Source organism: Cavia porcellus, unplaced genomic scaffold (genome assembly GCF_034190915.1).
Source record: "Cavia porcellus strain 051 isolate PalLab524CR breed Dunkin Hartley unplaced genomic scaffold, mCavPor4.1 scaffold_9, whole genome shotgun sequence".
NCBI lineage: Eukaryota > Metazoa > Chordata > Mammalia > Rodentia > Caviidae > Cavia > Cavia porcellus.
Window position 1 is genome coordinate 22,967,892 of NW_026947492.1, and position 22,338 is coordinate 22,990,229.

A 22,338-nucleotide genomic window follows, 5' to 3' on the forward strand; every position below is an offset into this window, starting at 1 on the left:
TAGCATCTCTGAAACATTTAATACAGAAAATAGTATTTTAAAATATCAAAACAAATTTTCCCTTCCCCCCTACCAATCCATTTCCTTCCATCTACTTATTCAATCACCGTATTTTTGATGCAGAATTTAACTTAGAAAGAAAATAAATATTTCAGAACTGTACATGGTAGCACATAACTATAATTCTAGTGTTGTGGAGGCTGAGGCAGGATGATCATGAATTTGAGCCCAGCCTGGACACTTTGGTAAGAGCTTATGTCAAAAACAATGGACCAAAAAACAAAACCAAACTCAAATGGAAGGCGGAAAACTGGCTAAAGAAAGCATCTGGACAGATGAACAATGCAAAATGAGTAACAATGCTGCCGTATCCTTTGTGTGTGCGGGGAACTCCTCCTAAACAGGTGCATTTTAAGCTCTACCCAACTCTACCCAGAACGGAGACCAGACCCTGGAAATCTCAGGACACGCAGCAGAACTGAAACAAAACTGGTACTACTTGCCAGTCTTCTCCACAACTGGGTATAAAAATCCAATAGAGAGAGGCCAGAAGCTGACTATCATAAGCTTAAAATTTTTATTTTTACCTTCAAAGCCAGAATTCAGAAGGTGCTCCCCAAGGTCACAACCGAACACCCTCTCCTTCAAGATCCCCCGCTGCTTTAGCTTCTGTTTTGTTGGACGAGACTTCATGAATGTTCGTAGGAAAGTAATGAGCTTGCCGTGCTTTTTAGACACTAAAAAATAATAATAAAGAGAAAATACCTTAGTTGTGGTAAGATTATATTTTACTTTTCATGAGAAAAAAATCCAGACATCTCAGGTTAATTGCAAGATAATCTATAACAAATATACTTTATAAATTATAGGGAAATATCAACAGAAATTTATTTAATGTTGCATTATAAAAACTTCATAATTTTGCAATTTCTTTCAAGTAGGCCTGTGATTTTACTTGATGATATTATGAGCAAACTTAAGTGCTGAATCCATGCCCTTCAAGTCAAGCTTGCTAAACCAGCTATCTTGCCAATGTATACTCAAGGATGCTACAGGATACAAAAAGGGTCTGAGTTTTAGTCTTAATGTATCGCTTGGGAGATACTCCTAAGAGGTTAAGACTTACATCTTAGAGCAAGGTTAAAGGTAGCTTGTACTTTTAATCAACTTCTAACATACTTTTCTTGATGGTGACAAATTTTCACAGTAATTGTAATTTTATGAGTACACTGGGGGTAAAAACCCTCCTTCACATTTTACAAAAAGGATAATCTCATGATGACATAACATACATGTCAACCTAATGGCAATAAAAATATAAAACCACATAAACATCAAGTCTTCTATTAAAATTCATCTACAGGGCTGGGGATTTAACTCAGTGGCATCAGCGCCTGCCTTGCAAGCAGGCAGTCGTGAGTTCGATCCCTGGTACCGATAAAAGGAAAAAGACAAAAAAAAAGAAAATTCATCTAGATTATATTAAATCTATCACCTTAATTCCTTTGTGATCAAGCCAAATACAAGTAAGTTAATAACTGGGAAAATAATTCCAATAATTGATACATTAGAAAGATAATAGTGAAAGAATTAAACGCAAACAAATGCCAGGAAATACAATTTTTGCTGGCAGTCGTAAACACCTTTGAAAAGCAGCTAGAGACAATTATTCTAAAAGTCAACACAACAAATTCTATATGCTCTGCTATTACCTACCAGACAGAAGACCATTCCACATGGCTTCAGTTCTACAGTTAGTAGATGATTACTCTGGAGCCCTCCTGAAGCCTACTGTAGATTCTAAAAAAAAAAAATCCATGATGGCTCCTGAGGGAACTCTGTGCACCAAGAACCACACTCATGGCCAGAAGGGCTGCTGAATGTGGTGCTCCAGACGAGGTAATTGTTATTCCTTCTTTCCACCCTTGCAGACAAAGTGTCTTTTCCACAGCTGCACGCAGGTGACCAGCCATTCTTGCTGGATCATGGCAGAGGTTTCCTAAGATGTACATGAAACTTTCCAAGCTAAAACTTAGAAGAGTCCCAAGCAAAATGCAACAGAGTAGTCACTCTACCTTCCACACAGATTAAGTGAAAAATTTACTCTTTTCTCATACCAGCTGTTTAAAATTAATAGCTAGAAACCTTTCTATAATTTTGATGCCATCTTAGACATGCTCTGAAACTCTGGATAAACTATGATCTCCCTTGCATCTGAAATTCCTTGCTGGAAAGTTAAATGATTTATCCTCCTATCTATAAGTGAGACATCTGTAGCACACACAGTTAACTTCAGAGTAATTCTAAAACAAATGATGTTAATGCATAATATCAAAGGACAAGCCTGATCACTAATACTAACCTCCCTACCTCTCACATAAACATTTTTTGTCATTATTTTATTTATAAAAAAAGCAAAACAGAAGAGTAGAAATGACACAGAATTTCAAAACAAAAAACAACATTAAGCATCACTAGTTGATAAATTACATATTGTTATTTTAGTTGTTCAAGTTAAATCAAAGCATAAAAAGCATAAAAAATGAACAGGCAAACGACGACAGCACAAACTATTCTGTTTGATGATTATCAAAAACGTAGTAGTATGGTTATCTTACATACAGTTATAAGTGTACATGTTCTTGTATACATATACAGTTACAAGTTGTTCTTTCCTGGTAACAAATGTTAGCGGGGCTGCAGGGAAAAAGGAACACTTCTCCACTGTTGGTGGGAGTGTAGACTGGTGCAGCCACTATGGAAATCAGTATGGAGATTCTTCAAAAAACTAGAATTGGAAGTTCCATTCAAGCCAGCTATTCACCTCCTGGGTATTTTCCCAGAAAAATTGAAAAGGTCATGTCACAATGACACATGTGCCACCATGTTTATAGCAGCACAGTTTATAATAGCTAAATCTTGGAAACAATCAAAATGCCCAGCAACTACAAAATGGATGAAAAGATGTAGTATTTTTATACCATGGAGTATTACTCGGCTATAAAAAAGGAAGATCTTGAGGCTTTTATGGGTAAATGGAGGCCAACTGAGACTATCCTCATAAGTGAAATAAATCAGACTCACATTTGTAAACATCATATTCTCTCTTTAGTGTAAAAAATAAATAATAATAAAAGAAACCGAAAGAGGGTTGGGGATTTAGCTCAGCAGTGTAAGGGCCTCCCTGGCAAGTACAAGGTCATGAGTTTGATCCTTGGTACAAAAATAAACAAACAAACAAACAAACCCAAAACCCTGAAAGAGTAATAAGACCTCACATATATTATAACATTGAGCTCCTATGAGCTTTATTCTATAGTATTTGCTAGCAGCATGTCTATTAATCTTTGTTAAAGAACAGCCACTAAACCATTTCTGTTCGTCACTTTCAAATATTTTCCACATGAACTTCAAAAGTTATATTTAATAAGGCTTCCTTCCAAAATAACAAAGTTTGATTTGCAACAATCTGGGAGTTCATTTTTACCATATTCAATACTTCTACTTAGAAACAGGCTATGCTACTTTTCTAAATGTTTTATCCTTTTCAGTAAGGCTTTCTAATTTTCTTTGTGAAAGGATACATTTCACATATTTGTTAAAGATATTGCTAGATTTTTTTTAGAGTGATACCTTACTTTAATTATGGTCACAACCAGTAGTTACTGATCTGCTAGAAAACAATTTTTTCATTTATCGCTCAAATCTGTAATTCACTAAAAGAGCAACATATTTAGGATGATTTGGGTAGATCTTTTGGATTTCAGGGATGTGCTACCACTAGCCTTTTTCAGATAGTAGTAATTTCTGATCTTTCAGATTTTATTATTTAACAAGAACTTCCAACATTCATGCTAACAATGGGTATTCATATTCTAATGCTGAATCTAACGGAAATTATCTATTGAATCTAACAACTGCTTGTGATACACATTAGAAAGTACTCTTCTTGTCACATTATTTCCAACAAGGTTTCAAAAGAAAAGGAATTGAAGTTTATTAATCATTCAGCAACAAGTACTGAAGTGCCAGCTGCATCTCAGGATCTGTTCTCCATCCTGATACGATGCTGTCACAGAGCTTATTTAGGGGAGATAATGAACAATTAAATAGTAATACAGATTCAATTAGCATTTACTTTACACGCTTACTCTGTGCAAGAAATTGCACAAGTGTTTGTACTTATCAACCATTTCTCATAGCACTCTGTATGAAAAGCACTGTTATCATCTTCCTTTTGAGATGAAGAAACACGGGCATGAAGTGCCAAGTCAGCATGCCCACGTCACACAACCAGGATGCAGAATCAGGCCATCTGGCTCAAAGCCCAAGCCCAGCTCTCAGTCACTACCAGATGATACTGCCTAATAAAAACAACAAGGTAATCATCAGATTGTTTTCAGTAGTTAACAAGGAAATAATTAGGGTGAACTGGTTGTGACTTGAAAGAGAAGAAACTCCATTGGAAAGGACCCTCAGGGATAGGGACCCTGGGAAGGTGGTATCTGAGGGTGGAAATGATCTGGGAAGACAGCTGTACAGAGTGAGGTAAGAGATAGATAAGGTGGGGATTATAGGCTGCATCAGAGTTAGGGTTTTATGCAATGAGACCACACTATACTGCTTAAACACTGTAAAATAGTTACTTTAAAAATAACCCAAAATGATGTACCTAAAAAAGAAGATGAAGGAGGAATTGGTTGAATACGCTATTATATTCCCATAAGAAGACTCGTTTGTTTTAAAAAATCTCTATCTACTGATATAAAGGAATCTTTGGACACATTATATTCAAAAAGTAAGATGGATAACAGTATATTTAGCATAAAAAGGATGAGGAATACATAAATCACATATACACCAACTTGTATGCAATGTATGCACATACAGCTAATTTTTGCAAAAGTAAACAGTAAAAGGAGAAACCACAAACTAACCAAATGGGTAAAATATATGAGTTGGGACAGAGTGAAAGGTACAGATAGGAAGTAAGACTTAACACTGAGTACCTTTTCATATAGCTTGGCTTTTGACATACCAATTTTTTTTTTTTTTTCTTTTGAGACAGAGTCTCACTGTGTAGCCAGGCTGACCTCAAATTCAAACTCTCAGCAATCCTCCTGCCTCAGCCTCCCAAGAGCTGGGATTATAGGCATGTGCCACCATGCCTGCCTTAAAATTTTTTCTGTATGTTCAAAAATAAATCTGAAACACTAAAAAAGCAAGTCCTAATACTGAAAATATGTATCTTATAATATCAAATTAGTAACAGTCCAAAGAGAAGAAATAGCTTTCAAATGACTCACAAACAGTAAACTGACTACGTGCTTAGTGGATGCAGTCTAAGGACAAAAGAAGGACACAGTAATACCTCACGTCTGTCATCCCACGGCTTTACAATTGATAACAATATTGGGAGTGCTAATATGAAGCAATATTACATGTACTGTAGGACAAAACAAAAACCTTATTAAAAACAAAGCTTTTAATATGAGAGAAAAAGATGCAGTAATAAAATGAAGTAAGCCGATGCAAGTTCCTGCACCATCACTTTCGGCTGGAAACACGACGTGAACTCACCAGTAAAGGACCACTTTCCTACACTCTACCCACTGACAAGGCCTGCGCCACAATATCATGTAGTTATGATAAAGATTTCTGGGCTCAGCCCTGGATTTCTGAACACTTCCTACCCCAGTAACTCCTTGGAGAAAAAAACAGCTGCAACAGAGCAGAAAGCAAAGGGACCAGGCCTGCTGGACCAGGCCGCAGGGTCCAGGCAGCCAGAACCTCCTGTCTAGATTTGGGACAATTCAAATACCAAAAAAAAAAAAACTACACTTGATGAGAAAACATTAAGTAAGTCCCCAAGTTCATAGCAACATTCCCCAAAAGAGAGGAACAAAAGAAGTGGCAATTTCCAATAAAAGTGGAGCTAAAACATTCAAAACACTGCAGTACTGGTATTACATACTGAAATGGGCTCCTTGACAGAAAAGCGGAGATACTATTTTTTTTACATCAATTAGCAACATTATGACTTGAATTATTGACTAGAATTACACACTGACCTTCACAATTCATTGGTAACTTGATGGAAACATGTTTGTAATTATGATCCACCAACCACCCTCTCATATCAATAAAATCCCATTTATTTGGCAGAGAACAGCGTATGTATGACATTAAGTTGCCTAAGTTCTGGCTCTTGGTTTGCTAAGTTTAGCTCAAGACAGCTGGGTAACTCTCCCTACTACAGTAAAGACTGTTCACATTTATTCTTCCTGAAACCTAATTAAGAGCTGCAATAGATAACAAGATTAAGATGGTGGAGGGTGTCACTAGTAAGGTTGTGCCCCACTTGGCACTCATGGGGTCTGCAAATACTGCTGGTTTACATGTTGAGCCCCTCGGACTTGCTCCCCATATCTTCTAAAAACATTACTACATAAATCAGAAAACTTCACATCCAAACCTGAGTGAGAGTGGGAGGCGAGTCTCCTCTTGCCAGTCTGTATCCTAATCTGACACTAAAATAATGCATATTCAAAAATATACAGTCTTTAGTGGTATCTGAGATTTCAAAGGAAGATTAAACTACGTTCTACAGAGTTCTGGAGCTGCTGTTATTAATACTATAACTGGCACTCTCATTATGGTAGAGTAGTGGTGAGAAGTTCTGGTCTCCATGATTAAGTAATCAGTTTCCTATCAACATATTAATTTCATTGTGTTGATATTTAAACTAATAACATTATTCATTTAATAATACTCAGAATTGAAAATCTATTAATAATTCTAAATACAAATATAAATATCTTGTCACACTGATTTTCTTCATTTTAAACTTCCTTCCCACTTTTTAGGCATTAAAGTGATCAAAATGAACTTATTTTAAACATGGACACTGTCACGTCCCCTACTCCAGCCGTACACCTTGTGTAGTTACCAGTTAGTACCTTTTGGGAAGCAAAAGCATAACATGCTATCAGAAGGCTTCTACTGAGAGAGGTAAAGTCTGGTTTTAGTAGTTAAGTGCTTACAAACCCATCGCAGACACACTGCAATGCAGGGAGCACGGGGAAGGCATGATAGGTAAACTTTACCAAGTAAGTTCCGTTAGAGACGACAACAAAAAAATCCACAGATAAATGTATCAAAAATAAAGTACAAAATGACACCCAGACAAAGCAAATCCTATTATTTTCCTAGAGTTAAGATGCCAGTTGTGCCACAATACTAACCTTCTTCCATATTATAGAGTCGCTATAGATCTTTTATCTGCAATCTTTTTAAAGGCAGCAGACAAACCCTACCAGACCAGTTTTTCTGGCAGTTACAAGCTTTCACAGTATGATACACAATTGAGTATCTCTAGGGTAGATCTTTATGGTACCAATAACTATTTTATAGGTACTAAAAACACACAGTTCTGTAAACCACAGTGAACCTGGGCAGAGAGGTGGGACACGGGAGATTTTAATTACACAAGCTGAATATTTTTCAAACAATCCCAAAAGGAGATCCTGCTTTCTCAGAACTTGTCCTCCCAGAGTTCCTGAAACTGCTTCTCAGAAATCTTCCAGACTAACGTAGCCAAACCTGAGCATGTGTTAGTTCCTGAGGGTGTAAAGATGGGCCATGGGGAGGTCATGCCCTCAGCACTAAGTGTGAGTGTATGTGTAAAGTTGTAAGATCTGTAATAAGCCGGGAAATTCAAGTAAGACACATCTGAGAGATGTGTACCACCTGTGGAGATGGTGCTCATCTTACTGAAGGTACAATGAGTGCGTTCTTTAGAATCCGGTGACTTTTCACATGATTGGACAAGAACCTGCCTTTTACTCAGGTCGCAAACACAGACTGGATTACTACGTGGTAGACATGTCATAGAGAGGAATACAAATATAAGCAACTGGGGTACATGGTATACAGCTCTGAGTATCTCCCAAACCCTATCATTCTAAGTTACTATTCCCTGCTTTAAAATTTTATAGTAAGTAAGTAGAAAAAGACCTTAATGTGAAATTCTAGAAACATGCCTTGAAAGTGTAACACTATGCTCCACAGTGAATACAAAGGATTTTTCTCTAGACAATTACTAAATAGTCAAATGGGCTAATGTTCTAAAAATTATGCTCTTCAAAAGGAAATCAGGTAAATTTTAAGGAAACAGCAACAACAAACTATTGACACAAAAGGTCACTGAGCTGTGCTTAGTTCTAACCTGATTATTATTTTAAAAGTCACAGACCTAATGTGTACTTGGTTTGCACTAACATAAATCTTTTGTTTATTTTTAAAGAGGGTAGAATTAAACATAACAAAACAGATCATAAGAAAACAACTTAAGAAACACAGGTTTCAAAGCAAGACCACCAGAGATCTTCACTGTCTATCACATTGTCTGTTGTTTTCTTCTAAATAGTTGCCCATATCTTCACACACAGTGAATTCATATCAAACAAAATAGTACTAAACTGATCAGAAAGGGTGATGAAGGCATTTTAGGTCTTCAAGACCACACAATAGGGGAGTCAACAATGTCTCTTGTTCTCTTCAATATAGCTATTTGTATCTTTATGTATGCTGAAATTAAACAAAAGAAAACAGACTAATATCACTCTAGACAGAGAATAATAGTATTGCTAGATTTTATATCATGACACTATGGAATTGCACTGGGTATCTTAGTGTGTCTTTTTCTTCACAGTATCTGTTCATTACATCGTGTACTATATTATTCTTAACATAAATCTTGAGTACTGACTCAGGACAAGTTAATTGGAAAACAATCTCAAGAAATAGACCATGGTATGACTCACTAGACAATAAGGAGCTGAGAAATACAGAAGTTACTGGAACCCCATGTAAGTACTCTTACTTTACAAAGCCACTCTATAGTTTTATATGCAGAAATGTTTAAGAGAACAGTATGATGAGTTTTTCAACCTTTAATATTCTGTTGTATTATTTCATTCAATTTATATCCTTTTTAAATTAAAAAAATGAAGCACAACAGATACAGCTGAAGCTGAGCATCTCCACCTAATCCTATCTTTTATGTGCAGCACCTTTATGCTATATCTAGTACTGATCATCAACATCCATGTTGTTATACTATGACTACATGTGTACGAAGACATAAACAATGATTATCATTCTGTGTGCTTTTTAAAATTCACAGAATTTGAGTCATGTAACACTAAACTTTCTGAAACACTGTTTTCTGAGGCTAACCCATGGTACGGAACCTGCGGCTCAGCATATTCATTCTGACCATGGTATACTTTTCTTGGTATACTTTTCAAGGTATACTTTTCTGACCATGGTATACTTGCTAGTATACGTTTCTATTTAAGTTTCCAATCCCCTGTTTCCAGGTTTTGTTGTTTCCATTTGTGTTGAGCAACCTAGCAAGTGCCTCCCTGGATGTCAGGAGAGGCCTTCCCTGGCACCCACATTTAGAGGAATTGTTGTAGTCACCTGTTTCTTAAACCATACTCACGGTCTCTCAAATGATAACAGTAACACACTCCCACAGGACGTATTTCGTCTAACTTCCCATTTTCCATATCTTTGCACTATTTTGTTCAGTCAGATTCAGTCACTTTTTGACAATCTTCTGAGTATGAAAATAATATTTCACTTCAATATGCATTTTTGTGATTGGTGGCTAGGGTAAGCATCATTTAATGTGCTTATTGATCATTTTGGTTTACCTTCTTAATGAAACAGCTGTGCATCCCCTTTGTCCATTTTTCTGCTTGGCTTTTTCTTTCTTGATGTATGAAACTGACTAGTTTTGTTAGTTTACTACACTACAAAAATTGTCTCCGAGTTTGTGAATTTCATTTATTGTACAAATTATAAAATGCTTATTTCTTTTTTCAAAGTCATAAAAGTGTATTACCCTATTTCTTTGAAATTTCTATTCTTATGTTAGCTTCCTTTCCTATTTCCTGACTAGAATGGATTTTATGTCTTTAGTACAAGGCAGATACAATTTTACTATTTTCTGCATATGTATACCCAATTAGTCCAACATCTTTAATTGAACAATCTTTTGTCTACTAATTTGTAAAACTGATTCTATTTTGCAAGAAAGGAGTGAGCCTGTTTCAGGATCTCTCAGTTCTACCATTTCTTTCCATTAACCCCTTACTTCGTTTATTTCCATTACTTTGTGTGTTTTAATATTTGGAAAGATCAGTTCCTCCAATTACTCTTACAATCTTCAAAATTATCTTGGTATTTTTAGCCCTTTACTATTTCATATGAATTTTAGAATCAATATGTGAAATTATGCACTGAAAAGCTTTAATGTCACTGAAGCTGCACTGAATTTTGAGCTAAGAATGTCCATAAAACAGCTATCTTTTCACTTAAGATTCTCTTTATGTTTGTCAATAAATTTTCCTAACTTTTTCCCATAAAGATCTCTATATCATGGTTAGGAAATCTACAATTTGTACTCCTATTATAAATACTATTATAAGTACTATTATAAATAGTACCTATTTTCTAAGTTACATTTTTAAAAAATTTATTACTATACAAATACAAATAAGTACAATGGTTAAAAGTAGCCTGATAAGTCACATTTCCAGGATTCTGCCTCTGCAGCTTCTAGTTGTGTGTTTGGACACAAGGTATGTGAACTTGCAGTAAGTACTTCATTGCCCTTATCTAAAATCATAACTGCTCAATTTTTTAGTCACAATTAAATGAGTTTATATAAAGAACTTCGTGCTAGGTAGAAAAAAATGTTAGCTGTTTTATTATTGTATTTTCCTTTTAAAAACATATTGGTTTCTGTTATTACTTCTTAGAAATATTTCTAAGGATTATTTCATGAAATTAATAGAGGTACACAGAATACAGATTTGATCCTTTTCCTCCAATTGTTTTATTTTATTGTCTAACTTCATTGGCTCTCCAAAAAAAAAAATAACAATACTTATGTTGATCCTGATTTTTAAGCAGATTGCTTCTTTTCTGAAACTATAAACTATATAAACTAGAAACTAGAAACATAAGGAAATTCCTTCTTCCTGATTGCTAAGATATACATAAAATAAACCAGTGTTGATCTTTAACAAGTGACTTCTCTGCATTTACTAAGTGATCTTTCAGATTATCTTAATTTTTAAGTTTTGAATTCAGTGAACTACACTTACACTACAAACCTTTTCAGTGAACTACACTACACTACAAACCTTCTAAAAGTCTTATATTTGTTTGACAAATCCTCTTTACTCCTGCTTCACCTGTATACTTTCTAGTGATGTAAGTACAACAGACTAGACAATGCAAAATAACATAAGAAGTGAAAATGTAAACACAGGAATTGAATTTCTAGAGAACTTTAGAGGTGCAAGTAAAGAAAGAATTCTAAACAACGGAAAAACTACGATGGGTGGCTGATGTCTTAAATAGAGGCAAAGGAAAATGAGATTAACAATTATAGTCTTAAATGGGTAAGCTGTGTTATTTAGTATTTTTAAATTTATTAAAAGGGATATTGGCAGAAGACACAATCCCAGCACTTGGAGTCTGTGGAAGGAAGATTACTGCGAGTTCGAGGCCAGCCTGGGCTACAAAGTGAATGCAAGGCCAGCCTAAACTTCATAGTGAGATCTTGTCTCAAAAAAAATACCAAACAACAACAACAACAACAAAAAATTAAATTATTTTTAGAACATTTAATTAGCATGTAGCTGGGAAACACAATAATTTAGTCTGTAACTCTAAAAGTACCATTAAATTGGCTTAAATTTAACAAAACTCTGATTTGCAAACAGATAAACTCATAAAGTAAGATGCAATTCACTTTTATTTACTCTTAGAATCTTGGAAAGAAAAATTTCTATATAGTTGAACAAAATTCCAGAGTGACTCAAATGTTAAAGAAAATGAACATACACACTTTTTTCAGTAAGTGAAATACAGAATTTCTTGTAATTTTGCATTTTTTATAGCATTAAGTGGCTTTAATATAAGTAAAGCCTCTAGCATAAATAATGAGATAATAAGTTCTTTATATCATTATTCGTTGAATGGCTGAATATACACTTGAATAATTTTGATGAGTTCTTTTCAGTTTTATAGAAAACATCCTTCAAATCAAAGTAGTTTCTCGCAAAAATGTGGTTATTTTAATGTAAAACAATGAAGATACCTTATATATATACTGACATAAATATTCAATACATATTTGCCAAACTGAACATGCATAGGAAAGAACCATAATCTCTCCACCTCAATGCAACAGATTGTTAAGATTTGTACTTACATTTGTGTACTTCTTCATTGCCTTCTCCAAAATACAAATAATAATAATAATAATAATAAAAACCAAGTAGAGGCCACTGTTTGAAGCAGTTGGTTCTTTGAGACATATACATGAAGAATACTTACACTATTTGTTGAATGACAGGTTGCACAGTAATGTCCAAGATTTTATACACAAACACACATTAAGAGTAATTTGCGGGATAGGACACAAGTCTGAATACAGAATTCACTTATGTTTCATATACACTTTATATACACAGCCTGGAAATAATTTTATAAAATGCACCTACATTTTAACTGCAACATACAACACGTGGTCTGGTGTGGAATTTCCCACTTGGGCATCCTACTGGTGCTCTGGAGTCTTTCTGTATAGGTATATTCAATCTGTGCCATCTACAGCATCATGCATCATGCTTTTGGCTGGCTAGGTATGTGCAGGACCATGAACATGGACATAAGATAACTCTGCAAACAACTCACTATAAGATTTATGGAAGGAAATTAACAAGTTTAGACTGCAGTTTTCTTTTATTTCTCAATCTTTTTTTAGAGACAAGGTTTCACTTCGGAGTTCACTCTGACCTTGAACTGACTATATAGTCAAGATTGACCCTGAACTCATGGTGCTCTTTCTGCTTCAGCCTCCTGAGTGCTGGGATTAAAGGGGGTGTACCACAATGTCTGATAAGATCTCAATTTAACAATATGAACAATGAGAAGTTTAACTAGGCAATATGAATTCTAGATTTCAACAAAAATACCCGAGAAATCAGGAAGTATCTGAGGAAACACAACATGCAAACAGGATAAAAAGCCCTACTCTATGGAAATTGTATTTGCTTTATAACAACTAACCAGGAGGATAAAGAGATATCATTTAAAACATTTCAATGGAAAGCCTTGTTTAAAAAAAAAAAAGAACTAGGCCTTCCAAATCATTTTGGGAAAGGCTAGCAATAAGAATTTACAATAAAAAAGATTACTGCTGTACAGAATACTAGGTTTAGCACTTTTTACATTACTTTGGACTATGAATGTTTGAAATAGTAATAAGGAGTTTTTATATAACATGTGTAACATATCCATGGTGCATAGCTGGACCATCATCAGTTGCTAAAGACATTCACAGCTGTTGATCATGCCATATGATACACTGTTGTATTTGTCTCCAGATTATCTTAGATACCAGCACAACGGTCATTTGTAATACAGCCTTTATTAGTGTGTGCCACAGACATTATAAAGATTAATTTTTGATCTGGGTTTTAGGAATTCAGTGTAGTAAAAGAAAAAACATAAATTTTATCTATAAAGTTAAGAATTTCTGAACACTATATATTCTACCAGGCTTGTTCAAAAATCAAAATCCTTACTGTTTCTTTAGAAATCATAAAATTTAGCTTTCAATTTTTAAATCTAGAATACAATAGGTGTTCGTTTTGTATTCCATCTCCTTCTTCCCCCAAGTGTATGTGTATGTTATACATTTATGTATATATCTGACATATTCTTTAGATACACTGAGTCTCCAACATTAATATTTTGTTGAAGTTATTGAAGAACAGGAAAGTACATAATCACTTTTGCTCAACATATTATAAACAATTTTAGAAGAGAAAAAACACAGTTCTCTCAGTGAAGCAGGTAACAGCTGTAAAAAGCTGCTGCAGAGAAAATCTCTGGGAGCAGCTTAGGAATGAGCTTCTGGAATGTGGACAGCTACAGTTCGATAATTGAACATTCCAACCTCAAAGGGAGGAAACCAGGTATCCCAGAAATGCCATGCTCACTGGGTACTGTATTTAAAATGGCACTGGCAGAGGTAGGTAGCTCTTGACTGCAAAATGGGTAAGCTACTGACAGTTACATAAACCAAACAGCCTTTTATTGATTGATGAGGGAAAGGAGAAGCCATTTCAAAAGGCAACACTGACTGAAATGCAAGTGACAAAGGTTATAGAAAATACATCTGAAGTAAATTTTAGAAACAAACTTTCAGACACAGAAGAGGTAAGAACAAGTCAGTTGGAAAATGAAAATGCACAGAACAGGCAACTGATTTCTGTAGTCTGTCAAGCACAACTCATACTCATTACATGCGTAAAATGAATGGGTAGCTAAATAAAACTCTCTTCTCCAAGGCTCAGAACCAAACCAAAGCCACATCATGTAGCTGCCCTTCCCAGAGGAGCCCACAAACTATCCCGACATGGAGCCTGCATGCACTGCAGCTTTAAAAATCCTGCTCCCTGGGAAAATGGTTCATAGGTTAAGATGAGACCCTCTTTCTATCAACATTTAGACATTTACTTTTCCAGAAGTTACATATTTTTGTTACACACAGCAAAGAAGGCTCAAATTTATATTATGTGATTTGAGGTTGGCATGAATAAGCTAGTTTTCTTCTGCTCAAAATGTTCACTGATTTTTATTTTAAAAATACTTACAAATTGAAATAAATCTGAGTGGTTTTGTTCAACATTATAAAAACAAAGTAAAGTGTTTTTTTAACTTGATGACTACCAATTCAGATATTATATAAAAGATTGTGACTAACTTCTAAAAACAGAACAAAAGGAAGATTTGCATTTTACCAGAAGTAGGAGGAAACATAAGGTGTCTAGAAATTTCTGATGCTAGAAGTATTTTAAAACTATAATGGGACATCATATACAACCTATAGATTTTTAAACTGCTAAGAGTTTTGAAATTGTCTGGGGTCTCAGTTTTCCAGGGCAAATTAATAGTATTTCCTAAGAAGCTTAAAACTTAGTACTACTTCATGAAGATCTTTATATATTTTCTCATAAAAGTTAAAGTATAGCGAACAGATAGCTTATAAACTCAGATACATCAAAGGTAACACAACTAGAAATCTGAAAGTATAGAACTTTAATCTTAATGATGTAAAAACTTTTCTGTAGATTTCTTTTTAATTAGATTATAATATAATCCATAATCACTTTGGTGTCACATAATCCTTGTTCTTTATTACTACCGAGTCTGGTATGGAATGCTGATTCAGTCATAGGTGGTTTCGTGGGGGATTTTTGCATTTGTGGGCTTTTTTTTCTTTTTGGAAGAAGGGAAAGGGAAAAGATCTATATTCAGAGTATAGTACCGATAATAAAATTTCTGTACAGGCAAAAAAGTCTTGGAATCTTTCTCTAACAAAGACCTGACCTTTACGCATGGTAAATTAAGGGCAGAGGCTTCGAACTCAGATAGACCTAGGGGTTAGCGTTCACCACTAATCACTTCCTAACTGCCAAGTTTCAAGCAAATTATTTACTGAAATCATGACTGTTTTCACTCTGCCAGGGGAGCAACAGTAACAGCTGTCACTCAAGATTCCTATGATACGTACATGAAATGACAGCGGCCAAGCATTACTTAATATGCAAGTGTGGTGAAATGAGAGCTAATGTTATGATTTCCTCTGACAGTGTCTCCCTGGTTCCAGGCTAATTAAGAAACAAAGTCAATTTTCTAACCCAAATGCACTGTACACATCCCCAGCTGAAAACTGGGCTCACTAAGGAAGAATGTACATAAATGCAGGACCATTTCAAGTCTTCCCTCCTGTAGTTTCCTTAAATGTAAACTTAACCTAAGTGATTTTAGATTTCTGCTCTCATCTACTGAGTATCTAAAACACTACACAATACTTGTTAGACATGTTTTCAGAGCATTACCATAGGAGGACAAGTGCTTTGTTAAAAAACTGGCCTCTGGAAAACAACTCTAAATTGTGAATCCTGTATTTATTGTTTTGAAAATTAAAAACACTGACTATCATTTAAGCAATGCAACAATCCCAACAAGAAAAATATGAAACTTCATAACAGGAAATTTGTGAGTAAAGAGAAAATACTGGTCCCTTGTGTTATTTTAATAACAGAATGCAAGTCATTTATCACCAAGATCCAAGGAAAAGCTACATAAATATGAAACATTATCTTAGTAGTAAAATCTGAGCATTAATACAAAATGTTTCATAGACAGAGAGGGCCCATCCTTGCTAATGTCAAAGGGGGTGGTGCACAAGGTCTGAAGGAAAAGGGCAGGAAGGTCACTTCCTTGAATGGGGGCAGCCTCTTTACACAGCTTGCTACAATCACTGCTGTCTATTTTCCACTCATCAATCCTGAAATATTAGTAGTCCACCAGGAAAAAATTAAAAATGTAAAAATCTATGTACGCTGGTTGAGATGTAAAGGCTCTTTTAGTTATGAAAACTTTTATTAACCTCATGTCTTAGAAAGCTAAGAAATAAGCTGGCTTGAAAAAGAAAAACAGACATAAAACTGACTAGAAAAGTAATAGCTACATGGTACAATTAACAAAACTTATTTCCACAAATGAGACAAATACTAATGCTCAATTATTCAATTTCTAGATAATTACATAATGAACCACTCACCTGAGTAACCAAGGTAACATGTGCCCCAAAATAATCTAAAAATAGACTCAGTGAAACATTCCAAATGTTATCTGAATCACATATTTGAGTAACTGATTGAGATCCCCTTACCTCTTGCTTCTGCACAAGTTTTAGGTTCAATATTTAAAATTATCCCAAGTGGCTGTATTTAGCAGTACTCTCCATAGGAGGACAGCTCTACATCCCGTGTAAAAGCAAGGAGAACAGGTCGCAGTTGCCTGGCTCCGACTTGATTCAGCACAGATGAGTCCTGCTCAGGGCTCCACCAGGGCGGGTTAGGTGCCAGCTGTTTCAGCCCCTTTGTCAGCAGCTCCCTTCTCAGCCCAGATTTCAGCCAGCCGGGCTGAAGCAGGAGCCCAGAGCCAGGGTGGAGGAGAGCTGCCTCCAGAGCTCAGCCCTCCTCCCACAGCAGGAACTGCTTCTTGCAAGTGGCGGAAGCCTGGAGCTCACGCTGGCAGAACTGGCTTCACCAGCACAGGGCTCCACCCACCAGCCTCACACAGGTGAGCATTTCCTGTGCAGGAAACGCCCCTGTGAAACTTGAAACTGACATTCAACTGTGTCTTGCAGCTTTCCAAAAGTTACTGTTTAGCTACTTACAATTACTTCCTATTGTATTTGTTAAGCTGATGCAAGAGAGGTGTATCAGACACAAATGACAATAGGCCCCAAGAAAATCAGATCCGTGGTCAAGGAGGAAGTATTGCTAGAAAAAGGTTGAATCAGGAAACTAACAGCACCAGGCTAAGTAAACAACCCACGCAATAGTTTTGTTGATAAAAAAAACATGATTGTTATCCCACTAACACGTTCTTTAGAAAGTATCAATTTACACAGCCTTGTGTGAAAATTGAAAGATAATCTCTTACTGCATCTCTTTGAGGAGAAGACTGCTTGGCAGCTGAAAATTAGAAGGAAAGGATCAGAAGTGAGGATGCACTCCTCCAGCCACTGCCCAGGTGGAAACAGGGACCTGCACTTCACTCCTGGGCCTCAGGTGTGCCACTCTTCCATCAGGAACATACCAGGGCAAGAGCCCTGGGAATCTCAACAAGTGAACATTCAGCCGGCCTTGCACCTTAAACTGTGACTTTTTAAAACATCCTTACTAGTTTTCTGCATAATTGCAATACATTCAAGAAAGTCAACACTGACATTAAATAACCCCACTGACCTGTGCTGACCCTATTAGAATTAAACAAACAAACTAGAAAATACTGATGTACTTTCTGTTCCGAATGACCTTCACTAATTCCAAGGTAAATTCTACTTCCAGGCAGTTTGTGTTTAACAAAACAGTGCTCTACCATTATTGTTATACGTTATATATGCCAGGCACTATTCCACTTTAATTATGCATCAAGCTAAACATGATGGCATGCACCTGTAATCTCAGTACTCTGGGAGGCTGAGGCAGGAAGGCTACAAGTTCAAGCCCAAAATGGGCAACTTAGCAATTTAGGGAGACCTTGTTTCAAAATTAAAAATTATAAATGGGCGAAGATACAGCTTAGTGTGAAGGCTTTGGGTACACGTCTAGTACTTCAAGAAAAAAAGTCATCATACCCTTAGGAAATTGGTTTATTATTACTTCATTTCATAGGTGAAGGAATGAAGACAGAGAGGTTAAGCAATTTACATGGTGACACAACTGGCAAGGATGATACACCCAAGGAGACCTCCTCATATGCCAGGCCAAAGTCTCAGGCTGCTGACTGAATTTATTGTCTCTCTGAACATTGCTCTGAATGTAAAATTGCTAAATGGTAGGTCACATAAAAAATTAATGAATTAATGTGATTTTAAAATATGAAAGCTCACAGTAAATTCCATTATGTGGCAGGAACAAAATATTAATTTTTTACCAATGGAGCAACTATAGATTTATGGAACTTGTTGACTTAGAAATGAGGCCCTTAAAATTTATTAATAGTGGAGAAAGTATATCCACACTTCTCTAATACCAAACAATTCTCCCTCTAACCCTTCTTCTATCAATAGTAAGCACATGTAAAGGGGAACAAGCAAAAAGGAAAAGAAAAGGGACTAAGGAAGAAAGAATACAAGCAGAGAAAGGGAAAAAATTTTGAATATATAATTATAGAACGTACATAACGTGGGAAAGCCACGCTGGGAAAAATCAGTATAACTCATGAGCTCCTCATGTTACCTGAGATAAACACAGATAGGAATAACTGAATTTCACAACGGTTTGCTTGGGTGTGAAGGAACCGTATGATTAATGACAGTAACTCTCACCTAGCACCTAGAGGATTGCTCTCCATGTCATACAAAGCACATGGTAAGACAAGGAGAGGTGCAAAAACCTAACGATTTGGCATTCACACTGTGCAAATTCTTCCAGCTCCAGAGCTGACATCTGGAATCAGATCACTTTTCTCTGCTTTCCCAGATCCCACACTGGGATGAAGCACTATCATCTCTTGCCTGGCTTGTTCCAGTAACCACTACCAACCTCTGTTTTTTAAATTATCCTTGCCTACTCTTCATTCAGCAACCTACACGTCCCTTTTAGCAAGGTAAATCAGCTCAAAACCATCACTGCTTCCCTTAATTCAAATAAAAGTCAAAACCTAGACTTTCCACTCACTGACCTTTCAAAGAGTCGGACAGACACCCAGGTCAGCAGTAGTTCACTACTCCCTGACTACTTGTTGGGCAGGCTCTCTCCCCAGCTACTGGCACATCCCTGCTTTGTCTCTTAAGGTCTTTCCTCAGAAAGCAGCAACCTTCTAATGAGCCCTTCCCTGACCACCTGCACCTCTCAGAATTAAAACCCTGCACAAACTACATCCCAGCACTTCTCTGTATCCATTTGCTTGCCTTGTTTTTCTCCACAGCGTTTACCCATCATACTGTATATTTCACTTGACACCTTGCTTACTTTCACCTCAGAATGAGATCAATCACCAGAAGACACCATTTCCATGTAAGCGACACAAAGAGCAGCTCCTGCAGTCCAGGGTGCAGGTGGGACCAGCATCATCAAACCTCAGGCCCCATCCCAGTTCTACTGAATCATGTCTACATTGTACCGTGACCTCTGACCTCTTGAGGAACTGATCGCACCATGACAGTCCAGGGTGCAGGTAGGACCAGCATCATCAAACCTCAGGCCCCCTCCCAGATCTACTGAATCATGTCTACATTGTACCGTGACCTTTGACCTCTCAGGGAACTGATCGCACCATGAAGTTTTAGCCAAGGAGCCACAAAACATGGTGAGCTAGTTTAGGCAGGCAAAAGATGGGAGGCAAGTGAAAAGCAAACCCACAGTAATCTAGGAGAATGAGAAAGCATGTTACTAAAGTTGATTGCAGATAAGAAAAAGAAAGAATAGAATACAAAAGTAATTAGTTGTAGTAGTAGGGACTAGACTGATAATGATTTTGTACATAATTCTGGCACAAGTCAAATCACTAAAGTTTTCTGAAGATAAGGATTATGTGAATTGTATTCTAAACATTTTTATTTAGTAGGAACTTTTAGTATGGACTGGTTCAAGGCATTAACTATGCACTTATGCTGTGGGGAGATAAAGATGAATGAGACATTTGCCCTCTGTAAGAAAGCGACATTTGGTGATGCGAAATAACTGCTATTAGATTTGACCAGGGTTAGGGAGAGATGGGACGGGACACTCTTATATCAGGGAATTATGGCCTGAGTCCTGAAATAAAAGGGGCATTTCAAGCATTGAAATAAGGAAGAGGGGCATTTCAAGCCTCTAGGAACAGCAGGAGCAAAGGGCAAATTCTGAAGCCAACTGACACATTCAGAACACAGAGTTGATTCTGTCCCAGTGCACAGGGAAAATGACCAGATGCATGCAGAAAGGACGGACAGCTGGAAACACTGTAATAAAAGAGTCTGGAGTCATGCTTTATACATAGTGAGGAAAGGCTAAAAGATGTCTGAATTAAGGAGACATTAGAAAGAATGGCTGAAAACAACTTGAAAAGTAAGTAGATTCCTTAACAATTCTTTTTATCCTCAATTTAGCCCTTTTTTTGGTGTCAATTTTATTCTGTTCCAAGGTCTGCTAGAAACTCAAATACATTCTTTTTACATATTTATTTGGGGCAAGGGAACAAAGTTCATCTCTATTGAATATTCTACAGTCAGAAGAATGAGTTTGGGTTTTGAATTAGTTAGCTGCATGTAAGTTAACTATGGTAAGTGCCTGGTACAGTGCCTGGCACATAGTAAGCCAATATGAATGTTAGCTATGATGACTATTAGGTTCAGAAGATTTCACTTGTGAGGCCTCAGGCAAGTCTCTTAAGCTTCCTTGGCCTCTGGTGCTCCATTTGTTTAAAAGTGGGTAAGGGAGGGGTAGGGTGGAAATACATTCCTTATCTCCATTACCTCATACGGTTGCACTGAGATTGAAGTCCAGTTAAACAATTACAATTATTCATGAAAGCATTTTACACAAATGTTGCATTATAGAAAAAAATATTATCTTTTTTCATTTTTTAATACCAAGTACGTTTATTAGAAAAGAAGAAAGTTAAGAAATATTCTTGTATCTTCCCTTAAGAAATTAGAAATAAAAGACAAAACAAAAAACAAAGAAGAAAATAAACATGAGAAAACTCAATCCCTTATCAAAATGCTAACAGCAATTTTTCATAAAAATTAAGACTTTGATTCTTACATTCCTGTAGAAATATAAAAGACTCACAATAGTCTAAACAACTTTGGAAAATATTACCTTGACCTGCCCTTTTGCAACAAATTCAGGGAGAAAACTTCCCCAGGCACTGCTAAATGTCCATATTCCCTGGCTTCCTAGGACACTGATTTTGGTATGTGATTTTTAAAGGCATTAGCTTCTAGAACACAAACAAGCATATGTGTAATGGGAAGAACATTCACTGTAACACTCCAAAAAGGAAAAGCAAACATTTGGATCTCTTTAACTCTGTGTGTGCGTGTGTGTAACTTCTAACTGAAGTGGTATGCAAACAACACAGCTACAGAAGAGCGAAGGGCTGGAAAATCAAAGGAAAAACCAAAGCGTGTAAATAAAAACACAGAAGAAGCTGTCACAAGGCAAAACTGCAAGCAAACAGGTTAAAAGAGGACCAGTTTCTCAAACGAACATTACCAAGAATTGTATTTTGCCTTTTTATCAAAAGTAGCCCAAGTGGTCAAGTGGCCAAGCACTCTAAATGCCTGAGGTCCTGGGTTAGATGGGGAGGGGGCCCTTGGTGACTGCGCACTGACCTAAAGTTGGATCCCTAGCAGTACATGCACGCACATACACGCATGCATACACATGCATGTATACATGCATGCACACGTGCACACACACGATTTTTTTTTCTTTTTTTGATCTTTTTTGAGACAGGGTCTCACTATGCAGTTCAGGCTGGCCCTGAGCTCACTTTATAGCCCACACTGGTCTTAAACTCGCAACGACCCTCCTGCAATAGTCTGCCAAATCCTGAATCTTGAATAAATATGTTTTTCATTAGAGTTATATTAATTACTAAACCTTTCCCCCAAATAAAAGCCCAGCCATTTCTTTCTTTTGGGGGGGGGGTGGTACTGGAGATTGAACTCAC

At 36.4% G+C, this 22,338-nt stretch overlaps 1 protein-coding gene across 7 annotated transcripts in view; it reads right to left on the reverse strand.

Moving 5' to 3' along the window:
- Positions 1 to 22,338, reverse strand: part of Arhgap32 (Rho GTPase activating protein 32) — a 291,311-nt gene that overhangs the window by 38,051 nt on the left and 230,922 nt on the right. For 5 of the 7 annotated variants that reach the window (XM_063256063.1, XM_063256064.1, XM_063256065.1 and 2 more), the window contains one exon: positions 588 to 737. In XM_063256063.1, coding sequence (XP_063112133.1) covers positions 588 to 737 — 150 coding nt within the window. Of the gene's footprint in view, positions 1 to 587; positions 738 to 1,716; positions 1,738 to 16,834; positions 17,193 to 22,338 lie in introns of those variants that run through there. The other 2 variants (XM_063256067.1, XM_063256066.1) reach the window with 2 other exon arrangements.